The following is a 17,750-nucleotide window of genomic DNA, read 5'->3' as shown; positions in this document are numbered from 1 at the left end:
TGACATCAGTAGTGGGAAAGTTACTGGAAGGTTTTCTAAGGGACCAGAGATACAAGTATTTGGATAGGAAGGGACTGATGAGGGATAGACAACATTGCTTTATGCGTGGTTACCAGGAAAGTTGATGAAAGCAAGGCAGTGGATGTTACCTATGTGGATTTTAGCAAAGCCAATGATGTTGATTAACTAATTAATAAACAACACCTAAAGCCTCTGTCTTCACATTGCATATATTCCTCTACTCCCTGCATATCTAAATGACTAGATTATATCACCCTCCACTGTAACCCCAGCAGCACACTCCAAGGACCCACCACTGTGTAAAAGAACCCTGTCCTGTACATTTCCTTTGTACTTACTCCCTCACCTTAAATGTGTGCTCTCTAGTATCAGACATTTCCACCCTACTCCAGATACAACCTAACCAGGGTTTTATAAAGCTGCAACCTAACTTCCTGACTAATGATTTTTCTCTACCAGCCTATTGACTTGTGCAGTCACTTTCAGGGAGCTATGGATTTGGACCCCAGAATCCCTCTGTACATAGTGCTGTTAAGGGACCTGTCATTAACTGTATGAACATAGAACATAAAACATTGCAACACAGGAACAATGTTGTGCCAAACCAGCTGAAAGGTAAATCAAACATTCCCCTCAAAAACTAATCCCTCCTACCTACACAAAGCCCATATCCCTCCATCTTTCTCATATTCTTGTGCCTATCTGAACATCTTTTAAAAGCCTCTAATGTATTTGTCTCTACCACCGAACCAGGCAGCACATTCCAGGCATCCACCACTCTGAGTACAAAAATCCCCTCACATCCCCTCTGAACCTATCCCCTCTCACCTTCAATGCATGCCCTCTGGTATTAAAACATTTCCACCCTGAGAAAAAGATACTCCCTGTCCACTCTATCCCTGCCTTTCATAATCTTATAAACCTGTCAGATCTCCCCTCAGCCTCTGCTGCGCCAGAAAAAAAACCCAAGTTTGTCCAGCCTCTCATGATAGCACATGCCCTCTAAACCAGGCAGCATTCTGGTAAACCTCTTCTGCACCCTCTCCAAAGCCTCAACATCCTTCCTATAGTGGGGTGACCAGAACTGTATGCAATACTCCAGATGTGGTTTAACTAGAGTTTTATAACATAACCTCTTGACTTTTGAACTCAATGCCTTGACTTATAAAAGCAAATTTTCTAAAAGCCTTCTTAACCACCTTATCAACCTGTGTAGCCACTTCCAAGGAGATGTGAATTTGGATCCCCAGATTTCTCAACTCAGCTCCTTGCATTTGCCCTAGCAATATGATCCGCAAACTTACTAACATACCCATCTACATTTTCATCCAAGTCATTTATATACATCAAAATAGCAGTACCAGCACAGATCCCTGTGGAATACCACTGATTACAGACCTCCAGCTCGAATAAGTCCCTTTGACCACTATCCTGTCTTCTATGAACAAGCCAGTTCCGAATCGAAACATCCAATTCGCTTCGGACCCCATGCATCCTAATCTTCTGTGTTAGCCTCCCCTGACGGACTTTGTCAAGCACCTCACTAAAATCCATGCGGAGAACATCCACTGGACCACCTTCATCACTCTCTCTCGTCACCTTGTCAAAAAACTTAATCAAACTGGTAAATTCTAGTAAACCAATTGGTTTATTGTTCCAATGTGAAATCCCTTAACTGTGTCAATTCATGAGGAGCTCCATCTTACTTTTCATTTGATCTCCCGAAGTATACCTCACACTTGCCCGAATTAAACTCTATCTGCATCCCTTTGCCTGTATCTACAACTATATATATTTTGCTGTATTATGTGGAAACCTTCTACACTACAACATCACCATCAATCTTTGTATTACCTGCAAACTTACAAACATATTTGCATTTTAATCCAGGTAATTTTATTTTTATATAAAACCCAGAACAGCAAAGGTCTGAGTAAGGACCCCTGCTGAACACCACTACTCACGGACCTCCAGTCAGAAATTTGTGCTGGGAAGGACCAGTTATCTCATTTAGCAGCATCAGTTGAACTGCACTCTGGCAATTAAATTAAAACTCGATTTAAAGGAACACAGTAATGAGATCTTCACCTGTCTCATTAACTCTGGGTTGTTTAACATGTGACTAATCTCTGGGTTCCTCTCCATCAGCTGCTGCATCTGAGGGTTTGCCATGATCATCTGCCTCATGAGATCTGGGTTGGACATCATGTTTTGCACAAAGGGATTCTCCATGATCTGGGCCAGCATGTCCGGGTTTGACATGAGCTGTCGTTGCATCTGCTGTTGCAGTTCCATGAAGTTTGCTGAACCCATGCCAAGGCTCCCGAGTCCAGGAATGCCACCAAATCCAGCTAAGCAGAGAGAAACAGAAACTCATCACAAACAAGCCATTCCAAACCTAATTGGCTCGTGCTGCTCTCGAAGACAGTTGCCTGATCTCTGGTATCTCACCCAGATGACTTTTGGACCCAGGAAGCATACACTACCAAACAGTACAGCCTTGCAGCATATTGCGCCCATGTCTGATGCTGCTCTCAATGAATGCCATCATGTGTGTAGTCTGCAGCACAAGTCCCATTGTACAGTACTTGGCCCCTTCCCTTGCTCCCTCATCATCATTCGTCCCAGACAGTCAAACCCATAGCACTATACACATCTACAAATCTTACATAATACAGACTGAGAAGACGTGGGTGTTCCTGTTGCAGGTGCTGTGTTCGCCCCACTGCTCGTGCTGGTAACAGTAGCTGTGGCAGGCTCGGTCCGTGTAGCGGTCTCCTCAGAACTGGGAGTGCTGGACGATGTTGAAGGCTGTGTAGCAGAGTCCTGGAGCCTGGTAAAACGAATCACAAGAGTCCACAATCAGCAAGGGGCAAGTGAATGAGGAACTTTACTGCACAAGATCCGTTAACAAGCAATAAAACAACTGCTGCCCTCTTGGATCTTAAGTGCAAAGCACCGAACCAACATCTGTAGGAGCAGAATATGTGAATGGAAAGAAAAATACTTATCTAAATCTTGGATAGAAAAGATTCCACTTGCATATGAGAAGTACACTTTCCCCCTTTCTGACACCCATTCCAGACAGTGTGTGGCACAAGACATGTCATGTGATGCATGATATAACTCTTTCTACACTACCTCATCAAACCTGCCTACTTGTTAGAAGCAAATCTCCCTCTAAGCTGCCTTAACAGTTCTTTCAAGTCTGCCCTGTCATTAACTATGATCATTGCTATCTGACTTGGGCTTCAGACCTTCACTGTGTATGATCATGGAAAGAGGATGGGTTAGATACAGAGAGCATTCTTCCTGTCCCAGCAATACCATGGCAGATAACCATTTTTTCCCCTTGTAATCTGATGTATCCCCAGGTAACAATTTTGTTCTGCACTACGGACATTATTTTGGCTCTGTTAAGAGCATCTGCTAGATCAGTATCAAAGCAGGAACAATTTCAGGCACAGTAGAAGCAGTAATGCATTTCCCAACAAATTCTGCTGCATGTGAGAATCCCAGAATATAACCACAGGTGTCAGAAGGGGTGTCAATTAAAGAAGGTTCAATTCCAGATTTCAGAGCTACACTTTGATGAAATTGGGAAAGGAATTAAGCATATGTCAAGGGATTGAGCATGGAAATGGGGAAATGGAAGAGTACCAAAGAGAAACACATGGCTAGGGACATGGTGTGGGAGAGGGCCTTAGATTCTCAGGGAGGTGGGACCTATATAATAGCTGGACAGAGTACACTTAAACAAAACTAGGACCATTATCCTTATAGTCACATTCTGTGAGGAGGTTTAAACTGTTCTGGAGTGAACAGGACCACTACACGGACCGAGTCTACCACAGCTACTATCACCAGTACAAGGAGTGGGGCGAACACAGCAACAGGAACTTCCTATAGTCCATAATGTGTGCCAACCATGATGCCAACATAAGCTGCGCATCTTCCTGTCGAGTCTCTATCATTTCATAGAAACATAAAAAACCTACAGCACAATACAGGCCCTTTGGCCCACAAAGTTGCGCCGAACATGTCCCTACCTTAGAAATTACTAGGCTTACCTATAGACCTCTATTTTTCTAAGCTCCACGTACCTATCCAAAAGTCTCTTAAAAGACCCTATCATATCCGCCTCCACCACCATTGCCGGTGGCCCACTCCATGTTCTCACCACTCTCTGAGTGGAAAAAAAACTTACCCCTGAAATCTCCTCTGTACCTACTCCCCAGCACCTTAAACCTGTGTCCTCTTGTGGCAACCATTTCAGCCCTGGGAAAAAGCCTCTGACTATCCACACAATCAATGCCTCTCATCTTATACACTTCTATTAGGTCACCTCTCATCCTCCGTCGCTCCAAGGAGAAAAGGCCAAGTTCACTCAACCTATTCTCATAAGAGATGCTCCCCAATCCAGGCAACATCTTTGTAAATCTCCTCTGCACCCTTTCTATGGTTTCCACATCCTTCCTGTATATAGTGAGGCGATCAGAACTGAGCACAGTACTCCAAGTGGGGTCTGACCAGGGTCCTATATAGCTGCACAATTACCTCTCAGCCCCTAAATTCAATTCCATGATTGATGAAGGCCAATGCACCGTATGCCTTCTTAACCACAGAGTCAACCTGCGCAGCTGCTTTGAGCGTCCTATGGACTCGGACCCCAAGATCCCTCTGATCCTCCACACTGCCAAGAGTCTTACCATTAATGCTATATTCTGCCATCATATTTAACCTACCAAAATGAACCACTTCACACTTATCTGGGTTGAACTCCAACTGCCTCTTCTCAGCCCAGTTTTGCATCCTATCAATGTCCCGCTGTAAACTCTGGCAGCTCTCCACAGTATCCACAACACTGTGTCATCTGCAAACTTACTAACCCATCCCTCAACTTCCTCATCCAGGTCATTTATAAAAATCACCAAGGGCAAGGGTCCCAGAACAGATCCCTGAGGCACTCCACTGGTGACCGACCTCCATGCAGAATATGACCTGTCTACAACCACTCTTTGCCTTCTGTGGGCAAGCCGGTTCTAGATCCACAAAGCAATGTCCCCTTGGATCCCATGCCTCCTTACTTTCTCAATAAGCCTTGCATGGGGTACCTTATCAAATGCCTTGCTGAAATCCATATACACTACATCTACTGCTCTTCCTTCATCAATGTGTTCAGTCACATCCTCAGAAATTTCAATCAGTCTCATAAGGCACAACCTTCCCTTGACAAAGCCATGCTGACTATTCTGAATCATATTATACCTCTCCAAATGTTCATAAATCCTGCCTCTCAGGATCTTCTCCATCAACTTACCAACCACTGAAGTAAAACTCACTGGTCTATAATTTCCTGGGCTACCTCTACTTCCTTTCTTGAATAAAGGAACAACATCCACAACCCTCCAATCCTCCGGAACCTCTCCCGTCCCCATTGATGTTGCAAAGATCATCGACAGAGAACATAGAACATAGAATAGTACAGCACAGTACAGGCCCTTCGGCCCACAATGTTGTACCGACCCTCAAACCCTGCCTCCCATATAAGCCCCCAATTTAAATTCCTTCATATACCTGTCTAGTAGTCTCTTAAACTTCACTAGTGTATCTGCCTCCACCACTGACTCAGGCAGTGCATTCCACGCACCAACCACTCTCTGAGTAAAAAAGGCTCAGCAATCTCCTCCCTCACCTCCCACAGTAACCTGGGGTACATCTCATCCGGTCCTGGCGACTTATCCAACTTGATGCTTTCCAAGAGCTCCAGCACATCCTCTTTCTTAATATCTACATGCTCAAGCTTTTCAGTCTGCTGAAAGCCATCACTACAATCACCAAGATCCTTTTCCATAGTGAATACTGAAGTAAAGTATTCATTAAGTACCTCTGCTATTTCCTCTGGTTCCATACACACTTTCCCACTGTCACACTTGATAGTCCTATTCTTTCACATCTTATCCTCTTGCTCTTCACATACTTGCAGAGTACCTTGGGGTTTTCCTTAATCCTGCCTGCCAAGGCCTTCTCATGGCCCCTTCTGGCTCTAATTTCCTTCTTAAACTCCTTCCTATTAGCTTATAATCTTCTAAATCTCTAACATTACCTAGCTCTCCGAACCTTTTGTAAGCTTTCCTTTTCTTCTTGACTAGATTTGTTACAGCCTTTGTACACCACGGTTCCTGTACCCTACCATAACTTTCCTCTCTCATTGGAACGTACCTATGCAGAACTCCACATAAATATCCCCTGAACATTTGCCACATTTCTTCCGTACATTTCCCTGAGAACATCTGTTTCAAATTTAAGCTTCCAATTTCCTGCCTGATAGCCTCAAAATTCCCCTTACTCCAATTAAACATTTTTCTAACTTGTCTGTTTCAATCTCTCTCCAATGCTATTGTAAAGGAGTTAGAATTATGATCACTATCTCCAAAATGCTCTCCCCACTGAGAGATCAGACACCTGACCAGATTCATTTCCCAATACCAAATCAAGTACAGCCTCTCCTCTTGTAGGCTTATCTACATATTGTGTCAAGAAACCTTCTTAAACACACCTAACAAACTCTACCCCATCTAAACCCCTTGCTCTAGGGATACACCAATCGATACTTGAGAAATTAAAATTTTCCATCATGACAGCTCTCCAGAATCTGCTTCCCTATCCGCTCCTCAATATCCCTGTTACTATTGGATGGTCTATTAAAAACACCAAGTTATTGACCTCTTCCTGTTCCTAACCTCCACCCACAGAGACTCCATAGACAATCCCTCCATGGCGTCCACCTTTTCTGCAGCCGTGACGCTATCTGTGATCAACAGTGCCACGCCCCCACTTCTTTTGCCTCCCTCCCCGTCCTTTCTGAAACATCTAAAACCCAGCACTTGAAGTAACCATTCCTGTCCCTGAGCCATCTAAGTCTCTGTAATGCCCACCACATCATAGCTCCAAGTACTGATCCAAGTGCTACACATGCCCTTACACTTCCTCCCTTACCACCATTCAGGGCCCCAAACAGTCCTTCCAGGTGAGGCAACACTTCACCTGTGAGTCGACAGGGGTGATATACTGCGTCCGGTGCTCCTGATGTGGCCTTTTATATATTGGCAAGACCCGACGCAGACTGGGAGACCGCTTTGCTGAACATCTACGCTCTGTCCGCCAGAGAAAGCAGGATCTCCCAGTGGCCACACATTTTAATTCCACATCCCATTCCCATTCTGACATGTCTATCCACAGCCTCCTCTACTGTAAAGATGAAGCCACACTCAGGTTGGAGGAACAACACCTTATATTCTGTCTGGGTAGCCTCCAACCTGATGGCATGAACATCGACTTCTCTAACTTCCGCTAAGGCCCCACCTCCCCCTCATACCCCATCTGTTACTTATTTTTATGCACACATTCTTTCTCTCACTCTCCTTTTTCTCCCTCTGAATATACCTCTTGCCCATCCTCTGGGTCCCCCCGCCGCCCTCCTTGTCTTTCTTCCCGGACCTCCTGTCCCATGATCCTCTCGTATCCCCTTTTGCCTATCACCTGTCCAGCTCTTGGCTCTACCCCTCCCCCTCCAACTTTCAAATCCCTTACTCACTCTTCCTTCAGTTAGTCCTGACGAAGGGTCTCGGCCTGAAACGTCGACTGCACCTCTTCCTACAGACGCTGCCTGGCCTGCTGCCTTCACCAGCAACTTTGATGTGTGTTGCTTGAATTTCCAGCATCTGCAGAATTCCTGTTGTCATGCTCTAAACTCATCTGCTTTGTTCACAACACTCCTTGCGTTAAAATAGACACATCTCAAACGTTCAGTCTGAGCACGTCCCTTCTCTATCCTCCCTTTCGCCCTGTCTACAAGCTTTCTCTATTTGTGAGCCAACCTCCTCTACCCCAGTCTGTTCAGTTCGGTTCCCTCCTCCCAACAATTCTAGTTTAAACTCTCCCCAGTAGCCTTAGCAAACCTCCCCACCAGGATATTGGTCCCGCTGGAATTCAAGTGCAACCCGTCTTTTTTGTACAGGTCACACCTGCCCCAAAAGAGGCCCCAATTATCCAGAAATCTGAATCCCTGCCCCCTGCTCCAATCCCTCAGTCACGCATTTATCCTCCACCTCATTCTATTCCTATTCTCACTGTCGCGTGGCACAGGCAGTAATCCCGAGATTTTTACTACCTGCTTCTCAACTTCCTTCCTCACTCCCTGTAGCCTTTTTTTCAGGACCTCTTCCCTTTTCCTACCTATGTCATTGGTACCAATATGTACCACGACTTCTGGCTGCTCTCCCTCCCACTGCAGGGTATCTTGGACGCGATCTGAAACATCTTGGACCCTGGCACCTGGGAGGCAAACTACCATCCGAGTTTCTTTCCTGCGTCCACAGAATCGCCTGTCTGACCCCCTAACTGTAGAGTCCCCTATCACTGCTGCCTTCCTCTTCCTTTCCCTACCCTTCTGAGCCACAGGGCCAGACTCTGTGCCAGAGGTTTGGCCACTGTTGTTTCCCCCAGGTAGGCTGTTCTCCCCCGCCCCCCCACCAAACAGTACTCAAACAGGATTACTTATTGTCAAGGGGTACAGCCACAGTGGTATTCTCTAGTACCTGACTCTTCCCCTTCCCCCCCGACTGTGACCCACTTGTCTGTCTCCCGTGGCCCCGGTGTGACCACCTGCTTATCACTCTTATCACCTCCTCGCTCTCCCTGACGAGGCGAAGGTCATCGAGCTGCATCTCCAGTTCCCTAACTCAGTTCCTTAGGAGCTGCAGCTCAACACACCTGATGCAGATATGGCCGTCCGAGAGGCTGGGAGACTCCAGGACCTCCCACATCTGACACCGACCACAGAAAACTAGCCTCACACACATATTTCCTCCTTTCCACAAATAACACAGGTAAACCTACCTCACCTCGTTCTGTTACCGCCTAAGCCCGTTGAGCCAAAGCCCTATCACTCTGCTGCCTCTCACTCCGCTGCCTGCTGGATATGGCAGTCTTCTTTTTAAACCTTTCACACTCTACTAGTTGACGTCACGCACCTGCACAGTCTTGCCTCTCTTTTACCCCAAGTAGTAAAAACTGCTTTTACTCCAGGAATCAGCCGTTCACTCTCAGCCTTCTTGCTCTGAATTATTCCCTGTCTGTTCATGTGACTTATTCTTCTTTAGCATTGCTGTCATATCTGCTTCCACCAGTTCCACACACCCACCACTTAATAAAAATACCTGCTCCGCACATTCTCTTTAAATTTCCACCACTTACCTTAAATCTATGCTCTCTAGTATTTGACATTTCTACCTTGAGAAAAATTCTCAGTTTACCAATCGATGCTTTTCATAATTTTACACACTTCTATCAGGTTTCCCCATAGCCTGTAATGTACCAGAGAAAACAACCCATGTTTGTCCAACCTCTCCTTATAGCAGTATCCTAGTGAACCTCTTCTGCACCCTCTGCAAGGCCTCCACATCCTTCCTGTAATGAAGCAACCAGTCTACTCGAAACATGGAGTAACAAAAATTTTACACAACTGCAACAAGGTTACCTGACCTTTGTACTAAACACAGACGAAGGTAAGTAAATTTCTACTTGTGTTGCCACTTTTAAGGAGCTACAACTTTGCATTCCAAAGTTATAAAATAAAAGTGCAAAGAGGATTGAGAAGGTAATTAGCACCACAGAGGAAACATGGTATACAGTGGACCGAGGAGAACATTCACAGAAACCAGCATAACAGATAGATAGGGTAGTGAAGTAGGTTTTAGCTGTGCTGGCCTCCATCAGTCAGGACAACCAGTATGGAGGTCGATACTGTATAAGATGCTGGTCAAACCACAGTCGTGGTACTATGTACAGTTTTGGTTGCCCAGTTATACTATTAAACTGGAACGAGTGCTGAGAAGATTTACACAGATATTGCCAGGACTCAATGGCCAAAGTTATAGGGAGAGGTTGAGCAGCCTAGGAATTTATTTCTTTAAGTGTGGGAAATTGAGTGATGATCTCTCTGAGAAATGTAAAATAATGAGGGGCAACATTATTAATGCCTTGTCGAAGGAGCAGAGAGCAAGATACAAATTTGCCAATGGCACAGAAATACGTGGGAGAACATATTATAAGAAGGGTTATGATATTTTGTACCAACAAGTTGAGTGAAGGGCCAGAAACAAAGCAGTACTAATCAAAAAGCTCCTAAACCTGGGGTGTGTACCTCCTTCTGCAACTGGATCCTTCAGTTCCTCATTGGGAAACCACAGTCAGTATGGATCAGAAATAACATCTCCTCACTGACAATCAATACTGGCGCACCACAAGGATACACGGTTAGCCCACCACTAAGTCTTTGCATCCACAACTATGTTCAAATGCTATCTATAAATCTGCCAATAACACAACTATTGTTGGCAGAATTTCAGATGGTGATGAAGCGGCGCACAGGAGTGAGATAGATCAGCTGATTGACTGGTGTCGCAATTATAACCTTGCATTCAATGCCAGTAAAGCCAAGAAACTGATTGTAGACAGGAGAAAATCTGCAGATGCTGGAACTCCAAGCAGCACACACAAAATGCTGGAGGAACTCAGCAGGCCAGGCAGCATCTATGGAAAACAGTACAGTTGACGTTTCGGGCCAAGACCCTTCGGCAGGACTAGAGAAAAAAAGATGAGGAGTAGATTTAAAAGGTGGAGGAGGGGAGAGAGAAACACAAGGTGATAAAGTTAAAACGGGAAGAGGAAGGTTGAAGTAATGAGCTGGGAAGATGATTGGTGAAATAGATACAGGACTGGAGGAGGAGGATTCTGATACAGAAGGCCATAGAAGAAAAAAAAGCGGGGGAAGGAGCACTGGAGAGGGGAAATGGCCAGGCAAGGAGATAAGGTGAATGAGAGAAAAGGGGATGGGGAATGGTTAAGAGGTTTTCTCCAGTTCTGCCGAAGAGTCTCGGCCCGAAACGTTGACTGTACTTTTTTCCATAGATACTCCCTGGCCTGCTGAGTTCTTCCAACATTTTGTGTATGTTAAATTAGTGTAGACTTCAAGAAGGAGAAGCTGAAGGAACACACACTAGTCCTCATCAATGGATCAGCTGTGGAAAGGGTGACTAGTTTCAAGTTCCTGGGCTTGACATCTCTGAAAATCCATCCTGGGCCCAACAAACTGATGCAATTATAAAGAAGGCAAGACAGCAGTTACATTTCATGAAGAGTTTGGGGAGGCTTGGTCACCAAAAACTTATGCAAATATCTACAGATGTACTGTGGAGAGCATTCTAACTAGTTGCTTCAGCATCTGGAATGGAAGGGCCGCTGCGCAGGATAGGAAAAAGCTGCAGAAAGTTGTGAACTCAGCCAGCTCCATCATGGACACCAGCCTCCCAAGCATCAAGGACATCTTCAAAAGGCGATGCCTCAGAAAGGCGGTATCCAACATTAAGGACCCCTAACATCCAAGATATGTCCTCTTCTCATTGTTACCATCAAGGTGGAGGTACAGGAGCATGAAGAGACATATTCAGTGTTTTAGGAACTGCTTCTTCCCTCCACCATCAGATATCTGAATTGAGTGAGCCCATGTGCACTAGCTCACTATGTATCTTTTTGCTCTCTTTTTGCACTACTTATTTAAATTTTTAAAATATTCTTTTGTAATTTATATTTTTTTTTATTACATATTGCACTGTACTGCTGCCACAAAGCAACAAATTTCAAGACACCATGCCAGTAATAGTAAGGGAAGTTAATATGGGAAAGTGGGATGCTCCAGTTTGGTCAGACGGATCATAGGGCAGATCTATGTGAAGAGAGACTGTAAATGAGTTAAGTATATGTTCTGTGTATGAACATCAAAAAAATTAACAGACACATATCTCAAGAATTTGGGAAGGCAAATAACAGCCTTTATTCCAAGGGGTTTAGAAATGGGGAAGTGCTGTTACAATTGTACAGGGTTTGGTGAAGCCACATCTGAAGTACTGTAGACAGTCCAGGTCCAGAAATTCACCCATTTTTTTTTTAAACAAACTCAGTGACCAAGTTCCCACAGCATCTTTTTTAAACTTTATAGAGGTTCACCACCCCAAATAGAGAAGTCTCTCCTCTGTCCAGAATAACCTAAGCCTTACTCTGAGACTGCAGTCCCCGGTTCTAGACTCCTTAGTTAAAGGAATCGAACAATGCTCACCACGGTCCAATATAACGGCAGTACACATCTGGGCTCAAATCCTTTTATAAAGTCCTAATTATGTGCTGCATCTGCATGTTAGCATGCAATTACATGCACAAGAACATCTAGCTCCATTTCAACATCCTGGTAAGTAAAATAATATTTCAAATCAAACACTACATCTATCACCATTTTAAAAAACTCAGCTTCTCTGTTTTGTGCAAGTGGATGGACTCTCATCTTTCCACGTTGTATGATTATAGAGAAGAGGAGAACTGCTGTGTTCCCTTCTTTATAATCTCTTGAAGGCTCTTCGCATCTACCTCCCTACTTACAACTGCACCCAGGGACTCAACATGAACACAATGGGCTGAATGTTTTCTTCTGTGTTCCTAATAGACTGCTACATGGCTGATCATGCCAGGTAATCTGCAGATTCAAAATTCTTAACTTTGTGATCTCTGTTGAAGATAGCATTAGACTTCTACTCTGCTAGATCAGAAATAGCAGTTTAGCCATATCTAACACTAAGGATTTGGATGGCTCAAAATCCAGTATCTGCTACAGATTTGACATTTTGACAACTGATCAGCACCATATAACAATTACAGCACGGAAACAGGCCATCTTGGCCCTTCTAGTCCGTGCCGAACTCTTACCCTATCCTATTCCCACCAACCTGCACTCAGCCCATAACCCTCCATTCCTTTCCTGTCCATATATCTATCCAATTTAACTTTAAACGGCAACATAGAACCTGCCTCTACCACTTCTGCTGGAAGCTCATTCCACACAGCTACCACTCTCTGAGTAAAGAAGTTCTCCCTCATGTTACCCCTAAACTTTTGTCCTCTAATTCTCAACCCATGCCCTCTTGTTTGAATCTTCCCCAAAAGTCCTTTTGAAATATTCAGTCTCCTCTCAGATCAAACATTATCAAAATGCAAGGGATACAATAATAGTGTTTTAATTAGACTATACAAATCACATCACCAAAAGGAGCAAGTCAATCAAAGATGCCCGTGTTACAGAGACTCACCAGAAGGTGCAAGAAAAGTTTACAAGAACAATGCCAAGGCAGGGGTTACAACTGAACACCTCTACATGCAATTAATTAGGAAGAGGCTGAGACCTAATCAAATTCGATACTAAGGGATTCAGAAAAGACAAGATCTAATGGGGGATTCAGGAAAACTACCCAGAAAGCTGGAGACTAAGAAGCTTGCTCCCAAAGTGAGTAGCTGAGGCAAACTGCAGGGATGCATTTAAGGGAAAGCTGGATATGAGAGAAAGCATCTGAAGACCACATTGCTCAGATTAGTTGAAGATAGGAGGCAGATTGTGTGAAAGACAAACAGTAGCATGCAATAGATGGGCCCAAATGCTTGTTTCTTTACTGCTTATTCTTTGTGACGTTAAGGATCAAGGCCCAGGAGCAATATCAGACCAATAGATTGAGTGATTAAAATCTCAGGTGCACAGATCAATTAGGAGAATTGAGAATTAGGGCAGTGGTCCCCAAATCACAAAGCACGTGCATGTGCTACCAGGCCGTGAGGAAACAATATGATCTGGCGATATGAAACGATATGAGTCAGCTGCATCTTTCCTCATTCCCTGTCATGCAATGTTGAACTTGAACACCTCCCCCCCCCCCACCCCACCCGGTCGGCCGGTCCGCAAGAATACTGTCAATATTAAACCGGTCTGGGATGCAAAGAAGGTTGGGGACCCCTGATCTAGGGTACAAAAACCTGGGCTGACAGCTGTACAACCTTTGAAATCAGTGAGTGAAAATTTCAGACATAAGCAAAGCACCAAGTTACAAAATCAGTGATAAAAGCTTGCTCTTCAGAGCTGGCCTGCACTTATACAACCAATAACTTCTTTCTGTCACCAGCTTACAATACAAATGCAGACCTGTTAGACTGAGCAGTGGTGAAACACCAACAGCACAGTCTGTTAAATGCAAAAGGTCTGTGGGAAAAACTTCTCTTATCCTCAGCAGGCAAAGGCATGGAAACACATTTTCAAAAATTATAAAATATGACCATCTCCACCTCAAAAAAACACACTAACTACACCCTATCCTCGTTATATGCAGGGGATACGTTCCTCACAGTTGTCGCATAGTATGGAAAACGTATAATATGAATAACTATTTAAATGGAGTAAATAGGGATGCGTTCTGGAGGGCTTCCTAAATATGTTTTACCTGTAATTTATTCACATTTTCATACCAATACAACACAAAAGCGGTACCACAAGGCAACATTCGTATTATATTTCATCAATTTAAGGTAATATTCAACATAATAAATCATAGAAAGTTAACATACTAGGGTGTATAGTACTCACCAACAGTGGCAGGTGTGTTGGCTCCGGGAGATGAGTGGTTGTGCAGTGGTGTCGGGCAGCTTTACATGGATGAGGTCTCGTCTGCATTAAACACCTGCTTTGGTGTGATGCCTAACTCAGCTATCATAGCCCACAACTGCAAAGTTCAGCAGCTTCGTGGTCAGCACGAGCTTGCTCACCACACACAGCTAAGTTGTGAAGACCGTGACGATTAACAAACTTAGAAAACCATCCCCTACTTGCATTAAAGCTAACAATATCACTTGACACTTCCTCACTAGCCTCTGAACAAAGGTGACCATAAATTTCCAAAGTTTTCACACGAAGATGATCGGAACTGAGTGTCATTTATTTCTTTGTTTCATGCTCGATGTACAAACTCAACATTTTCTCTATTTTGTCATAATCGGGTTACGCACTTTGGTAACAATCTTTGAAGACACCGCGATGAATCAATCACTGCACTTTTTATTTTCTCAGCATTTTTCTTCATGTTTCTGATCGTGGACTCACCCAGTCTGAAGTAGCGCCCCGGGGCTGTGTTACCTTCACCTGAAACAGCCCTGTTTATAATTTCCAACTTTTTTTCAAGTGTTAGTGCGGTTCTCTGCCGCTTGGCTGATGGCCCAGGACTTGACATAGGACGCTTAGGAGGCATAGTTAAATATTTCAAGCACAAAATCAGTGCACTGTAGGTAATAAGAACAGAAGTTTAAGAGTGCAAGATCGCACATCCACACGCTGCCAAAACCAATGCGAGACTGGCAGGAGTGAGACTGTGAGGCGTGTGCACGTGACTTGTACTGGCAGGAAAGTGGCGCTTCTCGTCCCAACATCCTCGCATAACTGAGTTTTGGACGCATATAAGGAGAAGTTGGTAGAAATAGGTTCGACGCATAACTGTGAATCCACATTGTCTGAAGATGCATATAACGAGGATAGGGTTACTAAGTTTTCCTCCCTTGGATGTAATCTCTACTCAGCAGTGCAACATTGTCCGTGGGGTATCATTCAAGCATTAGAGACATTATATATTCACATGAACACTCGCTGAAGATACAAGAGAGTAACTACCCATCCCTCTAAATTTGGGAGAGCTTAGAACTGTCCCAACTGCAAGGTACAACATCTACAGCTGCAAGAGCACCACACTGGCAGCACAACTGATGTCATGAATCTCATGAACAACTGAACTTTTACGTTCCAACATGTTTCATTGCAGTGTTCACAAGCACTGGCACAGCCACAGGAGTTTTTAGTGCAGGTGCAGTGTCCCGCTTGCCTACCACACATCATACTTTGCAACAACAAATGCTACCAAAAAAAGCAACTAGAGGGGGCATTTTGTAAATCAGCTGCATCAGTGAAATTTTATTAGTTCCCTCTATCAAAATTGAAGAGAACCTGGGAGCTATACTTGCGAACAAGTGTTAAATGTTGTCTCTGGTGCACCTTCAGTCCGAAACACCGAAAAACCAATTTTACCTTCCAACTACAAATCTAGATCTCAAATCAAAACTGCCCCAAATCAACAGCCTGAATCTTGTGTTTATATCCAATGTGAGGCTTGACATCAGATCCTTTGGACAATAAACTGTGTCTGATAGTATTCTTAATTAAAGAAGAATAAGCCACAAAGAAATACAGTCTGTACTGACCTACCAGTAGTGATTGCATCTGACAGTTACCAGTAGAGCCAGTGTTAATAAAGGATGGTATAGCTCTAGATGCATTTTCCATTGCAGGTACAAACTACAGCATGTACTGTTTAAAGCTCCACTTGCATAAGGTATCTGGCCCATTTGTTAGCAGAAATTCAAAACTGTAGGGGGAATTACAGTTCAGGTAAACATCAATTATAACAGTCTAGAGGGAGATTAATGATGCAATAAGCAGAAAACTAAGGTCCTTGTTTTTAACAAGAGAGATGTCAAGGAGAGTTTAACACTTCCATATATCATAGATAAGCAAGAATGTTGCAGTTAATAAAACGTGTACCTGTGTACTTGAGATTCAGAATTGATACTCCTTTTCCAGCACATGGCTACTTTGATTCTATACTCATTCTCAAGTACAGCAAAGGAAATATATTTGGATTTTAGCCATCAGTAACATGGAGAACAGACAAAAGGTACCCATCACTGTCACATAAAGCTGGAATGCACAGAGCTGTGGGCAGGTGAAGAGGGGGAGAACGGGTAGTGGTGGTCATACAAACATTGGGCAATACTACTCTGTACCTGAAGGCACTGCGTAGATCGGTGGGGACATCTGAAATCCTCTGCTCACACCTCCTGGACATGCCAATCTCTTTTTACCCACAATAAGCTCATCATGAGATATAAAGCTAAGCTGAACAACAAGATGGTCTCCATCACTAAATGCTCAAAGTTAGACCCAATGAGACAATTATTAACTTCTCAAGAACAAGAGCAAGTTAGAATAATGTACAAATGATGCAGTGCATAAGCAACCCTACAAATTGACGCTTGAGATCAGTCTGATCCTGCAAGAAATGGTAAGCAAAGGCATCTTTATGCAGATTGCTAAAGGGCAAGTTACATGCTGCTTCAATACAAATTTTTTGGTTTCTTTTGGAAAAAGAGGAAGACCAAACAGAATGACTAAATTGCACTGAAATTCACTTGCTTCCTCTCAAACCATACTCAGTTATCAGTTTGCTGTTAGCAGTTTACCACTACCAATTGCTGCCAATAAAATTTTATGTTGTATCGTCTGTTAATATCAGTGTGATCTATTTATCAAATTCAACAAGCATCATGGAAATGCATTGTCTTCTTATAACTCAATAAATTTCACAGCAGGCAACAAAGGTATTTGATTAGCTGCATAACTAAGTATGAGCAGAACATCTGGACTGCAATTTCTGTGCAAGAATGGGTCGAGGAGCCCCACACACCTTGGTAGATGAATCAGCAACCTGAAAGCACATACCTCTGCGCTGTCTTTATTACCAGATGCACTGTGAGCCCATCCTTTATGCCATGCTGGCTGAGCGTATCTCCATCCTTCAGAATCTTTCCAGCAAATATGAGCACCAATTGTTCCTGCTTCGCCTTGAACCGTTTGGATATTTCATCTTTAAACTATATGGGAGCAAAACAAAAAGCAGAGATAATGGCAGTTTTTTCAAAAGATCAGCAACCTTTTACTACAATGTGACTTTCGAGCTTTGATTTGACTGAGGGTC

The 17,750-nt window shown here is 43.7% G+C and overlaps 1 protein-coding gene across 2 annotated transcripts in view; it reads right to left on the bottom strand.

Moving 5' to 3' along the window:
• Positions 1–17,750, bottom strand: part of ubqln4 (ubiquilin 4) — a 75,872-nt gene that overhangs the window by 35,431 nt on the left and 22,691 nt on the right. For both annotated transcript variants that reach the window (XM_063041981.1, XM_063041982.1), the window contains exons 2-4: positions 17,495–17,646; positions 2,691–2,854; positions 2,110–2,372 (exon numbers count right to left, since the gene is read on the bottom strand). In XM_063041981.1, the coding sequence (XP_062898051.1) occupies positions 2,110–2,372; positions 2,691–2,854; positions 17,495–17,646 (579 nt within the window). The remainder of the gene's footprint in view (positions 1–2,109; positions 2,373–2,690; positions 2,855–17,494; positions 17,647–17,750) is intronic.

The sequence above is a fragment of the Mobula hypostoma genome, chromosome 2 (assembly GCF_963921235.1).
Source record: "Mobula hypostoma chromosome 2, sMobHyp1.1, whole genome shotgun sequence".
In the NCBI taxonomy this organism is placed as follows: domain Eukaryota; kingdom Metazoa; phylum Chordata; class Chondrichthyes; order Myliobatiformes; family Myliobatidae; genus Mobula; species Mobula hypostoma.
Note: the sequence above shows the minus strand (reverse complement) of the source record. Positions and strands in the feature narration are given on the sequence as shown.